Source organism: Erythrolamprus reginae, chromosome Z, assembly GCF_031021105.1.
Source record: "Erythrolamprus reginae isolate rEryReg1 chromosome Z, rEryReg1.hap1, whole genome shotgun sequence".
In the NCBI taxonomy this organism is placed as follows: domain Eukaryota; kingdom Metazoa; phylum Chordata; class Lepidosauria; order Squamata; family Dipsadidae; genus Erythrolamprus; species Erythrolamprus reginae.
The window spans coordinates 9,013,338-9,032,630 of record NC_091963.1 but is presented as its reverse complement, the minus strand read 5'-3'; the positions used below and the strand labels follow the sequence as shown (position 1 = coordinate 9,032,630).

The following is a 19,293-nucleotide window of genomic DNA, read 5'->3' as shown; positions in this document are numbered from 1 at the left end:
TGTTTGTTCGTTCGTTCGTTCGTTCGTTCATTCATTCATTCATTTATTTTATTTATTTTATTTATTTTATTTATTTTATTTATTTTATTTATTTTATTTATTTTATTTATTTTATTTATTTTATTTATTTTATTTATTTTATTTATTTTATTTATTTTATTTATTTTATTTATTTTATTTATTTTATTTATTTTATTTTATTTATTTATTTATTTATTTATTTATTTTATTTGTTTATTTATTTGATTTGATTTGATTTGATTTGATTTTTTTAATGCTGCCCTTCTCCTTAGACTCAGGGCGGCTTACAACATGTTAGCAATAACACTTTTTAACAGAGCCAGCCTATTGCCCCCACAATCCGGGCCCTCATTTTACCCACCTCGGAAGGATGGAAGGCTGAGTCAACCTTGAGCCGGTGATGAGATTTGAACCGCTGACCTTCAGATCTAGCAGTCAGCTTTAGTGGCCTGCAGTTCTGCACCCTAACCACTGCACCACCTCGGCTCAAATTTGCGTTTTTCTCTCCCAACAGAATCCTAGTTTTCAAGGACTACCTCTTCAGTGGATCCTACGACAGGACTGCGCGCTGCTGGAGTGTGGATAAGGAAAAACCGATCCAGGAGTTTCGGGGCCATCGCAACTGCGTCCTGGCCCTGGCGCTCTACTCTCCGAAGGACGTCCTTGAAGAGGAAGAGATGGAGGAAGCGATGGAAGAGGTGGAGGAGCTAAGCCAAGACTTCCTGGTGACGGGGAGCACGGACTGCACTGTCAAGGTCTGGTGGGTGTCCACTGGGCGCTGCCACCAGACCCTGCTGGGACACACTGGGGCCGTCTTATGCCTGATACTTGACGCTCCGAATAGGGAGCTCTTTTCGGGAAGCACTGACTACACCATCCGGACTTGGAACATTGTGACAGGGGAACAGCTGAGAGTCTTCAAAGAGCACCAAGGATCCATCATTTGCCTCGAGGTAAGAGAGGCTCCGTTTCTCCCAAAGGTGGCATTGACGTTTGCAGCATGTGTGCAACTGAAATTTTTTTTGTGGGGAGGAAGAAGTGCAGGACAGGAAACTGGTTTGAAGAAGGAACGACAGAAGAGCTGGACATATAGAATTGGGGAAGGATTCTTAACAAAGCAGCAGCATCCTAACAGATCTATCTATGTCTGTCTGTCTTTCTACTCTACTCTACTCTGCTCTGCTCTGCTCTGCTCCGCTCCGCTCCGCTCCGCTCCGCTCCACTCCACTCCACTCCACTCCACTCTAATTTATTCCATCCCATCCCATCCCATTCTATATTTTCCTTCCCTTTCCTTTCCTTTCCATTCCATTCATCTATTCTATTCTATTCTATTCTTATTCTTATTCCTATTCCTATTCCCATTCCTATTCCTATTCCATTCCATTCCATTCTATTTGTGTAGAGTCTGTCGTCTGCCTATCTTTATATTATCTACAGTATATCTATCTATTTATCATCTGTCTTATATCCATCCATCCATCTATCCATCCATCCATCCATCCATACGTACCTACCTACCTACCTATCTACCCATCCATCCATCCATCCATCCTTCCATCCTCTATGGATCTGATTTATTAATTCTTTTTTGCCACTCATCTCATTTCAAAACAATTCTGGGTGGCTTACACTATTGAAAGCATTAAAAGACAATTACTTCTAAAAAAAGTAAAAATGACAAAAAAATATTCTTGCTAAGAGAGAATTGTAATCCATAAGATAGCTAGCTGAGCAGATTCACAATCCAGCCTATCCCATGGTGAATAGAAGAAAACTAACTTGACTGCTGTTATCCATAATGTGGGTTTTGGATCATACCATTAGAAAAACTTAGCTATTGTGGTTTCTAACCCATGATTTAGGACAGTAACCTGTGGGCCCACATATTGTGGTTTATTCAAGGAACCATAGTTTATAAAAACCATGGAAAGGAGTTGGAAGCAATCATATGAGGAAGTAGTGTTGGAGATGCGTATACTCATGCGTAGCAAAACCTGGAGAATTTCTGGGGAGCAAAAGTAAGATCAATAGATGTCAGTCGGTGTGTCCTTTTCTTTCTTAGTATTGTTTTTATTATTTCTTGGTTGAACAATAATACCTGCAGTGAAGCCAAATCATAGATTCCAAGGAAAGTGTTTAATATGTATGTAAGGTAATTAAGAAAAAGTAATACTTTGGTACAGGTAGTTTTCAACTTACAAACGCAATTGGGGTCAGAATTTCCATTGTTAACCAAAGTGGTCATTAAGTGAAACACATGGTCATTAAAGAAATTTGGCTTCCCTCGTTGATTTTTCTTATCAGAAGCCAGATAGGAAGTTGCAAATGGAAATCACGTAACCCCAGGACCCTGTATAACCATCATAAATCCATTCTAGTTGTCGAGAGTTCAAATTTGTGATCAAGGCTGTTCTAACAGTCATAAGGGTGATAACTCATTGGGGGGCTGCTGCCAGAAGGGATAATTGTGCACAGCTCCATGACTCTGGAGTACGAGTGTGGGGTCAAGGGCAATTTTGCTTCCCACACCTGTGCAGGTAGCAAAATCTCATGCAGTAATGGGCAGGCAAGCATTTTACTGCCACACTGTGGGTGTGGCTTATTTTGTGGGTGTGGCTTAATGGTCACATGACTGGGTAGGAGTGGCTTGCTGGCCATGTGATCAGGTGAGAGTTGCTTGAACGGTCATCATCGCTCAAGTGAACTGTTAAGTCCTCGACTTACAACCTTACCAGTGTCGCTCGCTGGGGTTGCTTTGCGTTTCCTGCGCTCTCCTTCCTGGGTCATTCCCCTGCCTCAGGCTGGGTAGCTAGGCGAACGGGGGCGGCCAGAAGCATAGATGCTGCCAGCACCGCTTCCACCCACGCCTTCTGCTTGCACCTCAGGCGGGAGGTGGCCGCGGGAGGCTGGAGGGGAGCCGGGCAGGAGAGAGGGAAGCTCGTCTGAGGCCAGGAAGGAGGAAAGAGGAAAAAAGCAAGGAGCACAGACACAGCAGCAGCAGCAGGGGAAAAAAGGAGAGCCAAGCCGAGACCAGTAATCCAGGAAGTGACAGCCACCGATCAGCTGCAGCTGCGCACACATCTTCATTTCCGCTGGTGGAACTGTGTTCCACCCCATCCTGCCTGCTGCCGACCCCTGGACACACGTGCGGGGAAGCAAAATTGTGCAGGAAAGCAAAAAACCTCACCGAAACGCGCCCGCATTCACATCCCTGTGTGAGATTTTGCTACCTGCACAGGTGTGAGAAGCAAAATTGCGCTCGATCCCACACTTGCACTCCAGAGCCATGGAGCAGCACAAAATTATCACTTCTGGCAGCATCCCACTACTGCGATAACTGGTTGCTAATTACTCTTTTCATTTAAATTTTGAATGGTCACTGACCAAATGGTTGTAAGATGAGGACTACCTGTGCCTAGAAAAGCAGATGGCTGGATAGCTCACCTTAAAATTATGGATAGTTTTGGGGAAAAGAATCCATGATGGAGTGATTATTACAGCAATTGGTTACTCGAAATATAAATAATTGTTTTCTGCCAGTGGGTGTGCAGGAGACATTTGGTTAGATTAGAAGACGGGCTGCTATATAAATAATTTCGATAAATAAAAATAAATTCTTCTAGGAATCCACAGTGTTCCAAATTTCTTTGACGTACCTATGAAATATTAGCATCTGCTTTTTCCAGGAATATTTTGATCTTTTATCAAGGCTTGGAACAGGCTCCGAGTCAAATTGTTCTTGCTTCCTGTGATCTGTGCCATGCTCCAACAGAGCAAATAAAACCTTTTTCAAAGCCAGCTGAGGAGACCAGCTAAGCCATCTTCGGATTATAAATTGGAATTGTCTCTCTCTGGCCATGCTTTACAAAAGTTATTGCTAAAACTAAATATACTGTATAGGTACCCCGCATTGCCTCGAAAATGAGACCAGGTTTTATTTTCTTTTGGGTCCGAAAATATGCACTATTTTGGGGGGGGGGGTGTCTTATTTTGTTTCCATGTAAGGGAGGCCCACATCTTCTGCTTGCTTGCGGCAGTGGCTCATCAATGCTGCCGCCGTGAGGTGGGGCAGAGTGGAGCTGCCCCCACACACCCCACATGGCAGAGGTCTTCAAACTTGGCAACTTTAAGACTTATGGACTTCAACTCCCAGAATTCTCCAGCCAACTTTGCTGGCTATAGAATTCTGGGAGTTGAAGTCCACAAGTCGTAAAGTTGCCGAGTTTGAAGACCTCTGCCACATGGGTTTATCTCACAGCCGGGCCCCCAAATCCAGGCCATCCTTGCCCCAATACTTGCCTTGCCTCATGGACGCAGCACTAGCACGAACTCAACCCCCTAGTCCAGTGATGGCAAACCTATGGCACGGGTGCTACAGGTGGTACGCAGAGCCATATCTGCTGGCATATCCGCTTCAGTAGCATATCCGCTTCAGTAGCAGCAATAAGTGCAACCCGCCCCTGGAAACAGGGTAGTCCTTGACTTACAACCACAACTGAGCCCAAAATTTATATTGCTAAGTGAGATGTTTGTTAACTGAGTTTTGCCCCATTTTATAACTCATGTGTTAAACGAATCTCTGCAATTGTTAATAAGATGATTGTTAATCTCCCCATTGACTTTGCTTGTCAGAAGGTCACAAAAGGTGACTATATGGCTCTTAGACACCGCAATCGTCGTAAATATGAGTCAGCTGACAAGGTCTGGCTTTTGATCACGTGACCAAAGAAATGCTGCAACAGTTGTAAGTGTGAAAAACGGTTGTAAGTCCCCTTTCTCAGTGCTGCTGTAATTTTGAAAGGTCACTAAATGGATCGTTGTAAATCAAGGACTATGTACCATATTTTTTGGAGTATAAGATGCACCTTAGTTTTGGGGGAGAAAAATAGGGGAAAGAATCTGCTTCCCAGGTATTCATCTAACTAGCGTCCTTAGTCTGGTCAGCTTCAACACATTATTTTATGGTTAGTGCTTTAAAAAAAACTTTATTCAGAGAGAGTAACAATGAAAGTGCTTGCAAACCAGTAAGAGCTGGGAACATCATTAGCACCTGGAAAGAAACAATAGGAGCAAGTAGACCAATGGAAAAAGCCCTTCAAAGACTTAGGGCTTGGAAAACATTCTTCACAGAGAGAAACAATGAAAGAGCTTGCAAGTTGGTAAGAGCTGGGAACGTCGTTAGCACTTGGTTAGAGCAAATTAGAGCTATGAAAAAACCTGCAAAGACTTAGGGCCTGCAAGGTAAGAGCTGGGAAGATCATTAGCAACTAGTTAGTTGGGGGAAAGATCAAAGGCAACATGAGAAAATATTATTTTACTGAAAGAGTAGTAGATCCTTGGAACAAACTTCCAGCAGACGTGGTTGGTAAATCCACAGTAACCGAATTTAAACATGCCTGGGATAAACATATATCCATTGTAAGATAAAATACAGGAAATAGTAAAAGGGCAGACTAGATGGACCATGGGGTCTTTTTCTGCCGTCAGTCTTCTATGTTTCTATGTTTCTAGTTAGGGTTGAAAAAAATGCTACATTCAGAGTATAAGACACACCTAAATTATCAGCCTCTTTTAGGGAGGCAAAAGGTCTACGGAGAGGGGCGGCATACAAATCCAATAAATTATTATTATTAATTATTATTATTATACTCCAAAAAACATGGTATATTTGAAAAAACTATTGTTAAAAAGATTCTTTTTCCGACTACCACTTCTGTCCCTTCCAAATCTTAGAAAATATATTATTGTTGTTGTTGTTGTTCTTGTTCTTGTTCTTGTTGTTCTTGTTGTTCTTGTTATTATTTATTAGATTTGTATGCCGCCCTTCTCCCTAAAAGCAAAATCAATCCTTGCTTTTGTTGATGAATGGCACGTCTGTCTTTCTAATGAAAGAGAGGGGAAAAAAATAAAGTGTGTTTTTCCTTGATTGACCACTTTATTTTATTTTGACAATAAACACAGCAGAGGACCTGCATAGGTTTCCTTGTAATGTACTTGGTATGTGTCTGGTGATATAGGATACTTTGAGCCCGAGGCTCGGTTATTTTTCCATCCCATTAGCCAAATGAATGTTGTGGGAGATTGCATGGACATTTTAAAAAAAAATAAAATAAAATAATGGATCACTATTAGAAGCATTCATTCCTTCAAGAGATTTTTGAGAATGGAATGATGGATTTGCAGCACATGGAAGCTTTGTAAAAAAGAATATTAATCAAGTATTTGCCAAAAACTTTCTGCAGAGCAGCGGTTTTCAATCTTGGCAGCTCTATCTATCTATCTATCTATCTATCTATCTATCTATCTATCTCCTACCTACCTACCTATCTATTTAACTTCTAGGGCGCCCAATCCTGTAGGACTCGGGTGGCTTACAACACTACAAATATAACACAAAATAAAAAGAAGTCAAAAGATCAATAATAAACTATAAAAAACCCAATTAAATAACTAATATGCTAAAGCTATAAACCCCCATTATAGAACCCATAAATCCAATCTATCAGACAACATACATACCAATCAAACATGACTTGGCCGTTCCAGATGTTAAAATTCACGACCCCCAGGCCTGCCAGCAAAGCCAGGTCTTGACAGCCTTTCAGAAGGCCAGTAGAATGGGAGCAGGGGGGAGTTGGTTCCATAGAGCCGGGGCAGCCACATAGAAGGCCCTCCCTCATGGTCCCACCAACCTACATTGCTTAGTCGATGGGATCCAGAGAAGGCCGAGTCTGTGAGATCTTATTGGTCTCCGGGAGGCACGTGGCAGGAGACAGCACTGTAAATAATCAAGCCCTTAGCGTGACTATTCATAAATATGAACTGCAAATCCCAGCATTCTGACTGGGGAATTCTGGGGACTGAGATCCTCGTGTCTTAAAGCTACCAAAGTTGAGAAACGTTGCCTAGGAGGGAAGATTTTCAATAATACAAACATTGGCAGAATAAATAAAAAATGTAGATTTTACTTTTATGTTTGAACGTTATTAAGTAAATACTTACAGACGATCTTGCTTCAAACTTTTTAGTTTGAATTGAATTGCTTTTCACAGTTCATTCAGAAATACAGTATCTGTCCTTAATATAGATTCCAGAAAATTTTAAATTAGAAATGCAACAAGCGGAGATCGTTTTAACCTTGGCAATGGTGCTTAAACTTATACACCCCTTCAGGAAGCTTTATAATCCTCTCTAAGTGGGTGATAGAGTCAGCCTATTGCCCTCAACAATCTTGGATGCTCATTTTTACCAACCTCGGAAAGAAAAGGCTGAGTTAACCTTGAGCCGGTGAGAATCGAACTGCTGGCTGTCAACAGAATTAGCCTGCAATATCACATTCTTACCACTGGGCCACCACAGCGCTTATTTAATCTCTTATTTATTTATTTATTTATTTATTTATTTATTTATTTATTTATTTATTTATTTAGTTAGTTAGTTAGTTAGTTAGTTAGTTAGTTAGTTAGTTAGTTAGTTAGTCCAATACATAATACACATTGAAAGAGAAAGATATGTAATAATATAAGTAAAGAAAAGAATAGAAGATAAGATATAAAAGTATAGGTGAACGTATTTGAAAGGAAGAAAAGATAAATGAGATAAGGAGAGACAATTGGACAGGGGACGGAAGGCACACTGGTGCACTTATGCACGCCCCTTCAGAGGTATCAGTGTTTTTCAAACTCACTACCGTGTTTCCCCGAAAGTAAGACAGTGTCTTACTTTCTTTTTATCCCCAAAAGCCCCACTATGTCTTACTTTTGGGGTATGTCTTATATTGGAAAAAAATTGTCGAATTTTTTGTTTTAACCATAAAATTAACATTTAGACGCGGTGACGTATGGAGGGGGGGCGGCGCGGAAGTGGGCAGGAGGCGGCGCTCATTTGGATCAGACGGAGGCGGCAGATGCGGTGATGTATGGAGGGGGGGCGGCACGGAAGTGGGCAGGAGGCGGCGCTCATTTGGATCAGACGGAGGCGGCAGACGCGGTGACGTATGGAGGGGGGGCGGCGCGGAAGTGGGCAGGAGGTGGTGCTCATTAAGATCAGAGGGAGGTGGCAGACGCGGTGACGTATGGAGAGGGGGACGGTGCGGACGTGGACAGGAGGCGGCGCGCAGCTAGATGAGAGGGAGGCGGCAATACCCCCGTGTTTCCCCGAAAGTAAGACATATGTCTTACTTTCGGGGTACGGCTTATATTAGCCGACCCCCCTGAAACCCCCGATACGTCTTACAATCGGGGGTGTCTTACTATCGGGGAAACAGGGTAATACATAATGTTTGCACAACTTTGGCAGCTTGAAGATGTATGGAATTCCACTCCCAGAATTCTCCAGCCAGCATGCCTGCTGGGGATTTCTGGGATTTGAAGTTTACATATGTTCAAACTGTCAAGGTTGAGAAATAATGTGCTAATTAGAACAGGGGTGTCAAACTCAATTTCATTGAAGGCCACATCAGGGTTGTGTTTGACCTCTGGGGGGATGGGGTTGGTATGGCCAGGGTAGGTGCGACCATAGCCACTCAAAGTAATTCGTGTTAAGGGTTCCCTCACTCTGATTATAATATCCTTCCTTCCTTCCTTCCTTCCTTCCTTCCTTCCTTCCTTCCTTCCTTCCTTCCTTCCTTCTTTCCTTTCTTTCTTCCTTCCTTCCTTCTTTCCTTCCTTCCTTCCTTCTTTCCTTCCTTCCTTTCTTTCTTTCTTCCTTCCTTCCTTCTTTCCTTCCTTCCTTCCTTCTTTCCTTCCTTTCTTTCTTTCTTCCTTCCTTCCTTCTTTCCTTCCTTCCTTCCTACCTTCTTTCCTTCCTTCCTTCCTTCCTTCTTTCCTTCCTTCCTTCCTTCTTTCCTTCCTTCCTTCTTTCCTTCTTTCCTCCCTCCCTCCCTCCTTCCCTCCCCCCTTCTTTTCCCTTCCCTCTTCATTCTCCTTTCTTCTTCCTTTCCCTCTTTCCTTCTTTTTCCTTCTTTCCTCTCTTCCCATCTTCCCTTCTTTTTCTTTCCTCTTTCCCTTTCTCCTCTCCTGTCCCTTCTTGCATGCTCGAAGGCGAAAGGGGAAACATTTCTCCTTTTGTTTTGTTTTGCTTTTAGTTTGTTTTTCTAGCCCTCTGCCAGTGAAAATGGGGCCCAGGGGGGCTGCATGTGGCCTTCTCAAACTCTGTTTTCACTGGCAGAGGCGCCATGGCCCATTCTTTGCTGTTTCCAGGACGGCCCAACCCCATGGGCCAGATCTAAGGACCCTTGTGGGCCAGATGCAGCCCACAGGGCTTGAGCTTGACACCCCTGTTAAAGAAGTTAATTCAAGGGTCTTCTCTAATATTTTTAAAGCCACTCAGCCTTCACATGGTTCAATGCTCAGACTGTCTAGGCCCATGATGGCGAACCTATGCCATGCGTGCCACAGGCGGCACATGAAACCATATCGGAGGGCACGCAAGGGGTTGCCCTATGTCAGCTCCAATGTACATGCGCGTGCTAGCCAGCTGATTTGCAAGCCTGGTGAACCCTGTTTCACTCTCCAGGAAACTTCAGGAAAGTTTCTGCGTAGCCCCGGGAAGCAAAACAACGCAGAAAACAGACTTCTGGTTTGTTTGTTATCCTGTTTTTCGCACTCTGGAGCTTTCCTGAAGGCTCCAGAAGGAGAAAAACAGCACAAGGGACTAAACCGGAAATCTGTTTTTTCCGATCTTCCAGTTTGACCATTTTTTAGTCCATCCCAGGCTTCAGTGAGGCCTGTATGCATGCGCGGGATTGGCGGGGATTGTGTGCATGCGCAGGGCAGTAGTGGGAATGCTCATGAATGGGGGCAGGGAATGGATGTGGGCAGGTGTGCGCATCCTAGCACACGCACACTCCCCTTTTTGGTGCGCAGACCAAAAAAGGTTCGCCATCACTGGTCTGGGTGTCTTATTCAACATCATACATCTTTTTGGCACTGAGTGCTGAGAAGGGAGCACACACTCACCTGGGAAGCAACCAGGAAGTGGGGCTGCCCAGGAGTCACACACACACTGGAAAATGAACTTCTGGCCAGCAAGTCTCCCAATTACTGTTGCACATGCGCACGGAACAATCAGCTGGCTAGCATGCATTCTCATGCCGGAAAATAGAAGACCAACCCTTCTGGTTTCTGGCAAGTCCCTATGCACAAAGGCCAGCCTTGGTCTCTCCCGCCTTGAAAGACGGCGTTTAAGGGGTGACTTGATCGAAGTGTATAAAATCATGCATGGGATAGAAAAGGTGGATAGAGAAAAATTCTATTCTCTATCACACAACACTAGGACGAGAGGGAACTCCCTAAAGCTCATAGGTAAGAAAGCGAGGACAAAGTGTATGTTTGGTTTTTAATAAGGTTTTTTTTAGTTATTTTAAATATTAGATTTGTCATTTGCTGTTTTATTATTGTTGTTAGCCGCCCTGAGTCTACGGAGAGGGGCAGCATACAAATCTAATAGATAGATAGATAGATAGATAGATAGATAGATAGATAGATAGATAGATAGATAGATAGACAGACAGACAGACAGACAGACAGACAGACAGACAGACAGACAGACAGACAGACAGACAGACAGACAGACAGACAGACAGACAGACAGACAGATTAGATAGACAGACAGACTAGATAGATAGATAGATAGATAGATAGATAGATAGACAGACAGACAGACAACTAGATAGATAGATAGATAGATAGATAGATAGATAGACAGACAGACAGACAGACAGACAGACAGACAGACAGACAGACAGACAGACAGATTAGATAGGCAGACAGACAGACAGACAGACAGACAGACTAGATACATAGATAGACAGATAGATAGATAGATATATTTCTTCACCCAGAGGGTCCTTGGTTTATGGAATTCACTTCCAGAAGAGGTCGTGACAGCTGTCAGCCTTGATAGCTTCAAAGCAGGATTAGACAGATTCATGGATGCCAAGTGTATCAGTGGTTATTGAAACGGATGTCCATGTGCCACCTCTTTGTTGGTTGGGGCAGGCAGGATTCCCTTGGGTCCCACTTGTTGGGGGTCAAGGGAAAGGGAGGGTTTTGCCTTCTCTTTCTGCTCAAGATCCCCATGGACAATTGGTGGGCCACTGTGTGACGCAGAATGCTGGACTCGATGGGCTTTGGCCTGATTCAGCATGGCTCTTCTTATGTTCTTGTGTTCTTATGATGGTCGCGTGTCCATACGCGCACTAATGGGCAGCCAAAAATTTTACTGCCACACTGTGGGTGTGGCTTATTTTCTGGGTGTGGCTTGATGGTAACGTGACTGAGTAGGAGTGGCTTGCCAGCCATGTGACCAGGTAGGAGTGGCTTGAATGATCATCATCGCTCAAATGAACTGTTAAGTCCTCGACTTACAACCTCACCAGTGTCGCTCTCTGGGGTGACAATATGCTTCGCGTTTCCTACGCTCTCCTTCCTGGGTCACCCCCCCACCTCAGGCTGGGTAGCTAGGTGAATGGGTGCCAATCAGCTGTTGAGAAAAGAGGGGGGAGGAAATGGGCCCCCTGCAACACCTGCTTGTGCTGGTAGTAAAAATGGAAAATGTAAATATGTAAATAGAAAGATATAAAAATATGTAATTGTAAACAGAAATATATAATTATATTATGTTAAGGAAACAATGTCTGAATGAAAGTACTGTGATGAAATGTAGATATGTGATTTTATTATTTTATTATTTATTATTTGGATTTGTATGCCGCCCCCCTCCGAAGACTCGGGGCGGCTCACAACAAGTGTAAAACAAATCATAAATAATTCAATTAATTAAAATATTTAAAGATTAAAAAAAAAAACACACCCATATACTAACAGACACACACACAGGCATACCATGTATAAATTAAATGTGCCCAGGGGGAGATGTTTAGTTCCCCCATGCCTGACGGCAAAGGTGGGTTTTGAGGAGTTTACGGAAGGCAGGAAGAGTAGGGGCAGTTCTGATCTCCGGGGGATTTTCTTTTTTTCATGTATCAATGCAGAATTACTAAAAGTATAATTATGTTATTGTTTTTAAAGAATTAAAAAAAAAAACAATACAGTTTTCTAAAAAAAAATTAATAATGCTCCAAGCAATGTACACGAACTGCTGCAGATGACTGACAGGAAAAAAAATCTAAAAAGTAATTGAATTTGCTTTAACCCATTTTTTTAAATTAACATTTGAACAAACTTTCCTCATTGTGGGACCTTCATCACTGGAGGCTTTCAAGAAGAGACTGGGCTGGCATCTGTCAGAAATGGGGTAGGGTCTCCTGCTTGAGCAGGGGGTTGGACTAGATGACCTACAAGGTCTCTTCCAACTCTGTTAATCTGTTAATATTTGATGGCACACTACATGGAGTACTCGCTGAAGCTAGGCAATTGTGATCTAAATTTTACAATAGAAAGAAAGACTACGCCCATACGTGGGAATCTTGGGCTGATAAAATTGAGAGGGAATGCGAAGTTTATCTACAGAATACAGGTCTTAAGCATAAAACGTATCAGGGAAGACTTCATGAACTCAATCTGTATAGTCTGGAGGACAGAAGGAAAAGGGGGGCCATGATCAAAACATTTAAATATATTAAAGGGTTAAATAAGGTCCAGGAGGGAAGTGTTTTTAATAAGAAAGTGAACACAAGAACAAGGGGACACAATCTGAAGTTAGTTGGGGGAAAGATCAAAAGCAACATGAGAAAATATTATTTTACTGAAAGAGTAGTAGATCCTTGGAACAAACTTCCAGCAGATGTGGTAGATAAATCCACAGTAACTGAATTTAAACATGCCTGGGATAAACATATATCCATCCTAAGATAAAATACAGAAAATACTATAAGGGCAGACTAGATGGACCATGAGGTCTTTTTCTGCCGTCAGACTTCTATGTTTCTATGTTTCTATTGCTCACACGGGGTTGTGGACTAAATTTTTTTTTTCAGATGATGTTTATTATCCCCAGAAATGTACCCTGTAAATTTAATCAAATGCAATTAATAAAAACATTGCTTGGACCAAACAAACCCATGGGTCCTACGGAGCACTGCCTCACTAGTGTTAAAGACCAGCTTCATCTTACACAAAGATTTTAGCAAACATCCCCCCTACCTACTTTCTGAGCTCTCTCAATGGTCACTAGGATTTAATTCAATACACAATGTATTTTCAAAGGTCTACTTTACACTTTCAACGTTGCTGTTACTGTATGTACCTCCTTCAGTTAATGAAGAGAAAGAACAGATGGAAGGTAACTGTGACTTCCATCAATCTCACTTCCTTAATGTTCTGTTCTTTTTTTTTTGTCTGCCTCAGCTTGTGAATCGATGCTTGTATTCAGGTAGCACGGACAAAACAGTAAAGTGTTGGTTGGCGGACACTGGAGAGAGGATACGGACTTACAAGGCTCATAAGCACACTGTTAGTGCTCTGAAATACCATGCTGGAATATGTAAGTTCCTACTGGCACCATCATGTGTTTGCTCACTTGTGTGTTCTGTTTATGTTCTGAAACCTGCATCCTCCTGTTATTCTTGCCACAACAACAGTTCTCTGAAATAGTTTGAGTTGAGAGAGAAGAGCTGCACTCTAGTCCTACCCCATGTAAAGAGCCAGTTTGGGGTAGAGCAGTGTTTGTAACTTTTTCCTTATCATGGAGCAGTGGTTCTCAACCTTTCTAATGCCGTGATCTCTTAATACAGTTCCTCATATTGTGGTGACCCCTAACCATAAGTCTAGCGCTAATTCTCCCAACAGAGCTTTAAGCTGATTGGCAGGAAGGTCAGAGGGACACCCCCACCGTAAGCGCCTGATTGGTCGGATTGTAAAAATATGTCCCAAGGCACCAGAATAGAAGATTTAGTTCCTAACACCATGGGAAATTTGTCTTTTCCCGTGGTCTTAGGCGACCCCTGTGAAACGGTTGTTCGACCCCCAAAGGGATGCTGAGCACATACGCTCACATTTTTGCTTCTGGGCAAACAGGTTGTTGCAGTATATGACGCCCAACTCAGAGTTTGATCCTAACCAGCTCAAGATTAACTCAGCCATCCATCCTTCTGAGGTTGGTAAAATGAAGACTTAGAATTGTTGAGGGGAAGAGGCTGGCATTGTAAACATCCCAGAGAGTTCTATAAAGCATTATGGAGTACAGTGATCCCTCGATTTTCGCGATCTCGTTCTTCGCGAAACGCTATATCGCGATTTTTCCCACCCGATGACGTCACTCTCTTCCTTCCTTTCTCATCTTCCTTTCTCTCTCTCTTTCTCTCTCTTGCTTCTTCCTCTCTCACACTCTCTTCCTCCCTCTCTCATCTCTTTCTTTCCTTCTCTCTCTTTCTCTATCTCTCCCCCTCTTGCTGGCGGGCGGCGGGCGGGCGGCGGGCGGCGGGTGGCGGGCGGGCGGGCGGGCGAGCGGGGGCATCAGCGAGGAAGACCCAGGAAAGGTTCCTTTGGCTGCCCAGCAGCTGATCTGCTCGGCAGCGCCAGAGCAGCGAGGAGCCGTATCGGGGTTTCCCCTTTGCGTGGGCGGCAGGGAAACCCCGATCTTCGTCTGCTTGCTGCTGCTGCGCTGCCGAGCAGATCAGCTGCTGGGCGGCCGCAGCAGCAGCGAGCAGACGAAGATCGGGGTTTCCCCGCCGCCCACGCAAAGGGGAAACCCCAATCTTCGTCTGCTCGCTGCTGCTGCGCTGCCGAGCAGATCAGCTGCTGGGCGGCCGAAGGAACCTTCCCTGGGTCTTCCCCGCTGCCCACGCAAACTCCACCATCTGCGCATGCGCGGCCATGGGAAAAAAAGGGCGCGCATGCGCAGATGGTGTTTTTACTTCCGCAACCCTACATCGCGAAAAATCGATTATCGCAAGGGGTCTTGGAACGGAACTCTGGCGATAATCGAGGGATCACTGTAGTACATGTCTAAATGCTATTCCTGTTGTTATTGTTGTAGACATCATAACTGAACTTTGAGAACCTGCCAGAGTTTATCTTACACCAAACAAGGCAGAGCTATTTTGAGTTTCTTTCTGCTCCTTTGAGATACTGAGCAGTGTTTCCTGAATCTTCTACTACCCTAATAGTTTGTTCGCCTATTCCCAGGGCCAGGTTTATCTTTCATCCAGTGAAGGGCTACAAAATTTATTACTACCACACTGTGGGCGTGGCTTATTTTGGGGTGTGTGGCTTGCTGGCCATATGACCAGGTGGGAGTGGCTTGATGATCATGTGACTGTGAGTGACTTAAAGGTCATGTGACTGCTTAAAGGTGGCCAACTTGACGTCACTCATGTCAAGGGTTTGGGTTAGGGTTAGGGTGCCTGGCCTCTCCTCTCCTCAAAGAGATACAATTTCCCTATCTATTTACTGAACATCCAAAATATATTATTTAATTTTATGCATATATGCCATATGTGTACATACATATTACACACAGGCACACAAAAATATACATTATCTACTATATAAACTGTATGTGTGTGTAGACACACAAACACACACACAAGCACAGCTCTTCTAAAATTATACACATCCAACCTCATTTACTGTGATAGGAAAAACATACCCAGAGCCCAGAAGGGGAAAAAGGAAAAAAAAAATCAAAATTTTTCTACTGGTTCTGCGTACCTGACTGTACCTATAGGAGCCCATCACTGCCTTCATCACACCTAGAGAGTTTCCTTGACTGAAGAGTTTTCAGGAAGACCAGAACAGGAAACAGACTCTGCACGTCTAGCTAAAACTACACTTTATAGATGTAGGTGATAGTAGGCGAATCTTGAAAACCTGACTGAGCTTTCCTTGCCTTCCTTCTGGCTGGGAAATTCTGAGAGCTGAAGTCCAGACATCTTCAGGTTTCACACGCTTGAGAGACACTGCTCTAGTGAATTAAGGAGGAGCAAGTTTTATCTTCTTCACATTTTCTGTCCTGGCCTTAAAATGTGCTTCTGTTGTGTTATTTCTCTAAAGTTATTTCCTTGGCTTTCTATAGGAGGAAACATAATGCAGATCTTCCACTCTTTGTCCAACAGAGTAGAGTAGAATAGAACAGAACAGAATAGAATTCCTTATTGGCCAAGTGGGATTGGACACACAAGGAATTTGTCCTTGGTACATATACATAAAAGAAAAGATAAGTTCATCAAGAATCATTAGCTAGAGGTATAACAAGCAGGAAGAGGGAGATTATGATCCCGCTATATAGAACGCTGGTGAGACCATATTTGGAATCCTGTGTTCAGTTCTGGAGACCTCACCTGCAAAAAGATATTGACAAAATTGAACGGGTCCAAAGACGGGCTACAAGAATGGTGGAAGGTCTTAAGCATAAAACGTATCAGGAAAGACTTAATGAACTCAATCTGTATAGTCTGGAGGACAGAAGGAAAAGGGGGGACATGATCGAAACATTTAAATATATTAAAGGGTTAAATATTGAGAAAATATTATTTTACTGAAAGAGTAGTAGATCCTTGGAACAAACTTCCAGCAGACGTGGTAGATAAATCCACAGTAACTGAATTTAAACATGCCTGGGATAAACATATATCCATCCTAAGATAAAATACAGAAAATAGTATAAGGGCAGACTAGATGGACCATGGGGTCTTTTTCTGCCGTCAGACTTCTATGTTTCTATAAGGTACAACACTTAATGATAGTTTGCATACAAATAAGCAATCCAATCATATGAGGAACCAGTCAATATAAATTGTAAGGATACAAGCAACAAAATTATGGCCATACAGTGATTAGTGGGAGGTGTGATGGGAATGATGAGAAGCTGAATAGTGGTGCAGTCTTAGTGAACAGTTTGACAGTGTTGAGGGAATTATTTGTTTAGCAGAGTGATGGCGTTCAGGGAAAAAAAACTATTCTTGTGTCTAGCTTGGTGTGTGGCGTTCTATAGTGTTGTTTTGAGGGTAGGAGTTGAAACAGTTTGTCCAGTATCCGCTCCACTACATCACACTGCCTCATGGGCTTGAGAGGCTGGCCGGCCCAAAGTCATTCTATAGCTTCTATAATAGTTTCTGGGATTAAACCTGGATCTCACCAACAGAAGTGGTATTTTTTATTTATTTATTTATTATTATTATTATTATTATTATTATTATTATTATTATTATTATTATTATTTATTAGATTTGTATGCCGCCCCTCTCCACAGACTCAGGGCGGCTCACAACAGTGATAAAAACAATATGTATTGACAAATCTAATAATTTAAAATCTAAAATAATAATTGTACATTTAAAAAAATCTAAAAACAAGGAACCCCAATATAAAAAACATACATACAGTCATATCATGCACTAAAACTACATAGACAGGGGGAGATGTCTCAGTTCCCCCATGCTTGACGACAGAGGTGGGTTTTGAGTAGTTTTCGAAAGGCAAGGAGGGTAGGGGCAGTTCTAATCTCTGGAGGGAGCTGATTCCAGAGGGTCAGAGCCACCACAGAGAAGGCTCTTCCCCTGGGTCCCGCCGGACAACATTGTTTAGTCGACAGGACCTGGAGGAGGCCAACTCTGTGGGACCTGACCGGTCGCTGGGATTCGTGCGGCAGAAGGCCCGAACTGGTTGCAAAAATTGCAGGTGGACCTGCCTAGCTGTTCCGGCTCTATGCTCTCCTATTTAGGCACATTTATTAGGACAGGTGCATGCGTGAAAGATGCACGAGAGAGCAAAGCACATGCATGGGATGCCGGGCATGTGTGAAAGGCACATGGGTGTGCAAATCGAGTGTGCCCATGCGAAGCGAACCAGTGCTAAGAAAATGTGAAACACACCACTCCTTTCCACCCTGGTCAGGGGCAGGTTCCTCTTACCATTTCCTATCAGCGTGGATTGCGATGTTTCGGTGTAATTTCGCTTCCCCACAACCGCAGAGGGATGATTTTACTTCTGCACATGCTCAGAGAGCTGAAAAATCGCTGAACATCAGGAGGGGTAAATGGCGGTGTGGACAGACTGTCAAAGACAGCTCTGGAGCCGTCACACCAGAACTGTGTAATCGGTGGGCCACTAACAGAGCAACACATCAGGGCCACAACGATAGGAACCCACCTCTGACCCTGGTCCTCTATTTTCACCATATGGAAAGTCCATCCTCCATTCTGACTTTCCTAAAGATGTATCACTGTCCCAGGGCTTGGTTAACTACATCCCATTTCTTCCTGGAAGGCAATTCAGAAATGAAAGGCAGTTTCTGGTAAATATTCGGAAGAAGGCAGGCAGGGTGCAGTCACCCTCTCCCTTTCTTGAGCAGCAGACTGAGTCTTGTTCATTAAAAAAAAAAAAATGCTTCCAGATGGTACAAAATAATTATCCCAGCAGTTGGCAAAGCGGGTTTGATTTATTCTTTTGTCAGTGAGAAGAGGAAAAGAGTTTTTAAAATTTCATATCCTTTCAGGATGTGTTGACACTAGCAACTCATTTGTATTGTGGATATGTAGCAATATTATACACACACACATACATGGTCCATCTAACACACACACACACAAACACACACAGACAGATATAGATATAGATAAAGATATATAGATATAGATATAGATGGATATACTGTACTGTATATGGATATGGTCCTGGGTTGGGCTGAGGCAAAAGAAAGCATTAAGCTCCACCCATATTTGGATATGTATATATGTCACATTTTTTTTGCTGAATTTGAAAATTAAGGGAGACTAGATCTATTTCGGCCTTATTTTGGCCTCATCAGCTAGCCATACCCACTGGGACTTGAACCTGCAACCTTTGCCTTGTAAGGCAGAGAATTATCCTCTAGGCTATAGTATCCAATCCCTTCAGCTCTGCACCAGGGAAGAGTTACATATTTTTATATCAGGCCTGATGATGGTGAATGTGATTTCACCGAAACGTCACATAGACACTCAAAATATTATACGGAGTAAAACCCAAACTCAGAAAAATCTACATACATATACCCATGAAAATCTACGGAAAAACACACACACACACACACACACACACACACACATATATATATATATGACGGTCTTGGTATATTCAGGTTTCTTCCCGTATAGGATTTAGAAATTTCTGGCGATGTTTCGACGAGGTCCCACTCGTCATCTTCAGGCTGGTGTTTCTGTCCTTGTTCTAGGGCGAAGAAGACCATCATACCTGTACCCGTGATATATTTTTTCGTAGATTTTAACGGGTACAGGTATGATGGTCTTGGTATATTCGGGTTTCTTCCCGTGTAGGATTTGGAAACTTCTGGCTACGTTTCGACGAGGTCCCACTCGTCATCTTC

At 43.1% G+C, this 19,293-nt stretch overlaps 1 protein-coding gene across 1 annotated transcript in view; it reads left to right on the top strand.

Annotated features, from left to right (window-relative positions):
- The window catches only part of WDR86 (WD repeat domain 86), a 56,340-nt gene that overhangs the window by 18,333 nt on the left and 18,714 nt on the right, over positions 1 to 19,293 (top strand). Inside the window, exons 4-5 of the mRNA XM_070726462.1 lie at positions 536 to 974; positions 13,335 to 13,470. Of these exons, the coding sequence (XP_070582563.1) occupies positions 536 to 974; positions 13,335 to 13,470 (575 nt within the window). The remainder of the gene's footprint in view (positions 1 to 535; positions 975 to 13,334; positions 13,471 to 19,293) is intronic.